The sequence below is a fragment of the Octopus bimaculoides genome, chromosome 8 (assembly GCF_001194135.2).
Source record: "Octopus bimaculoides isolate UCB-OBI-ISO-001 chromosome 8, ASM119413v2, whole genome shotgun sequence".
NCBI lineage: Eukaryota > Metazoa > Mollusca > Cephalopoda > Octopoda > Octopodidae > Octopus > Octopus bimaculoides.
The window spans coordinates 93,453,175-93,455,256 of record NC_068988.1 but is presented as its reverse complement, the minus strand read 5'-3'; the positions used below and the strand labels follow the sequence as shown (position 1 = coordinate 93,455,256).

The 2,082-nt window shown below is 41.3% G+C and overlaps 1 protein-coding gene across 4 annotated transcripts in view; it reads right to left on the bottom strand.

Moving 5' to 3' along the window:
- LOC106869519 (transcription cofactor vestigial-like protein 2) overlaps positions 1-2,082 on the bottom strand; it is a 147,271-nt gene that overhangs the window by 66,651 nt on the left and 78,538 nt on the right. Inside the window, exon 1 of one of the 4 annotated variants that reach the window (XM_014915288.2) lies at positions 1,194-1,218. The exons of the other annotated variants lie outside the window; for them this stretch is intronic. Within the exon in view, the coding sequence (XP_014770774.1) occupies positions 1,194-1,196 (3 nt within the window). The 5' untranslated portion in view covers positions 1,197-1,218. Of the gene's footprint in view, positions 1-1,193; positions 1,219-2,082 lie in introns of those variants that run through there. 4 annotated transcript variants of the gene reach the window in all.

Below are 2,082 nucleotides of genomic sequence, written 5' to 3'. Positions count from 1 at the left end.
TGTGTGTGTGTGTGTGTGTGTGTGTGTGTGTGTGTGTGTGTGTGTGTGTGTGTGTGTGTGTGTTTGCATGTGTGAGTGTGTGCATCTGTGTGTGCCTGTGTTGAAGTATGTGTGTGAAGTGAAGAGGAAGAAAAGCCATTGCTTGCAGACGATTTTAACGTAGACGCCAAATCGTATGTATGAACGCCAACATAGAACAGAGCAGTTGTACTCACCAACCCATTACACGTAAACTGCAACCACATCAGATTCCAGATCAATAACAAGACTGACAGAAGAAAAAAATGGTTGTCTTTAATTCCAGTGCGAACTCTCCTTACTGATCTGATGTCTCTTCTTATCATTAATCTTGTCAATGCACCATGTTCCATTCAGAAGCTCAGCAAAACGTCTGCTGCAGATTTCGAACTCGTGATCTATGAGCAACAAGTCCAAGACTTCAACCATTCAAATAAATCGCTAAATGAGTGAAATCGAAACCCGTAGAACTCCCAAATGTTTCAAGACCACACTTAAACTTGAAATCATAACACTTAAGCGATAAGTCAGCCGATCAGGACGGTGTAAATATTCGACTAATGATATTTCTAATTAGTTTTGTTTTCTTAATTACTCTATAATATAGATTAATTACTTCATACAATATATATTAAGTTTCTCTGATTAATGCGTATTTATAGCGCCTTCGTCGTAAGGCAAGTAAAGATCTAGTTCAAAACATGTCGAAGCACATTGTTGACCCGTAAAAGTGCAACGGGGTGTTGTAGTCCCGATCGTCCTATCGTGTTCTCGACTCCCAGACCGGACGATGCGTTGTGGTTCTTAAGCAAAATACTTCATTTCACAATGGGACTCTTCCACTTAGCTGAAAATGAATTCCCCTGTGACTAACTGGTGTCTCGTTCAAAGGGATTGTTGTGACTTTGGTCACTTCTACACCATTGGAACCGGGCAGCTGACTTGATGGATTCTAGGGTTCGAGACAGAACTACAACAACTACGTTACTGACGGCTTGTTGACCACTGTTTGGCCTATACTTTCTATGTCCATTGACACAAGATTGTTTTGAGTGCAACGGAGCCTAACAAAATGATTTCGGTAGATATTATTGAACTCCAAGGTGGTGCAGAAGCTAAATTCCCAAGATGGCCTTGAATATTATGTGCACTCTGAGACATAACATCATACTTACCATTAAGGTGGCGAGAACCCAGAATCGTTAGCACACCGGACAAAATGCTTAGTGACATTTGGTCCGTCTGTCCGTTCTGAGATCAAATTCCACCGAAGTTGACTTTGCCTTTCATCCTTTCAGGGTCGATAAAATAAGTAACAGCTGAACACCGGGGTCGATGTAATTGACTCCTTCCAGCCCCGCTCCGCCGAAATTCCTCGCTTTGTGCCAAAATTTGAAACCGACGTAATGTTTACCATTAAGAGATTAATAAGTACAGTGAGGAAAGTATAATGGTTATTCTTCCGGTGAGTCAACTCTGAGCCATAAGATCGATTCCTAGTCGATTCATGTCACCTAACAAGTTATCCACATCGCTGCCGTTTCCAGCTGTAGCCAGAGTAATTTGGAGAATTAAGGACATCGTTATGTAAAACTTTCTTTGACACGGAAGCGGTTAGTTCTGACCCAGCAGACATGGAATCCATGCATGGACGGCTATAAATCTTCAATGACCTCCCAGTGATCAACGGTAAAGACAAAATTCTTCGATATTTTACTAATCCATTCGTTAGATTGCATTTAGTCTAGATATAAGTAATCTAGGCATTACACGTGTGCGTGTGTGCGTGTGTGTGTGTGTGTGTGTGTGTTTAGCAGTGAATGTTTGTCTATGGATTTGTGCCTCTGAATCTGTATATGTAGGGGGAGGGGTGATGTTTGTATATGCGTAGTAATGAACGTTAGTCTATGAACATGTGTGTACCTGGAACGAGAACAGTCTGTGTGTGCAGTAATTTTGAATACATCTTTCAAAATGCATCTGTCTGTGAGTGTGTGTGAGAGTGTGTATGTGTGTGTATGTGTGTGTATGTGTGTGATGTGTGTTTGAGTGTATGTATGTATG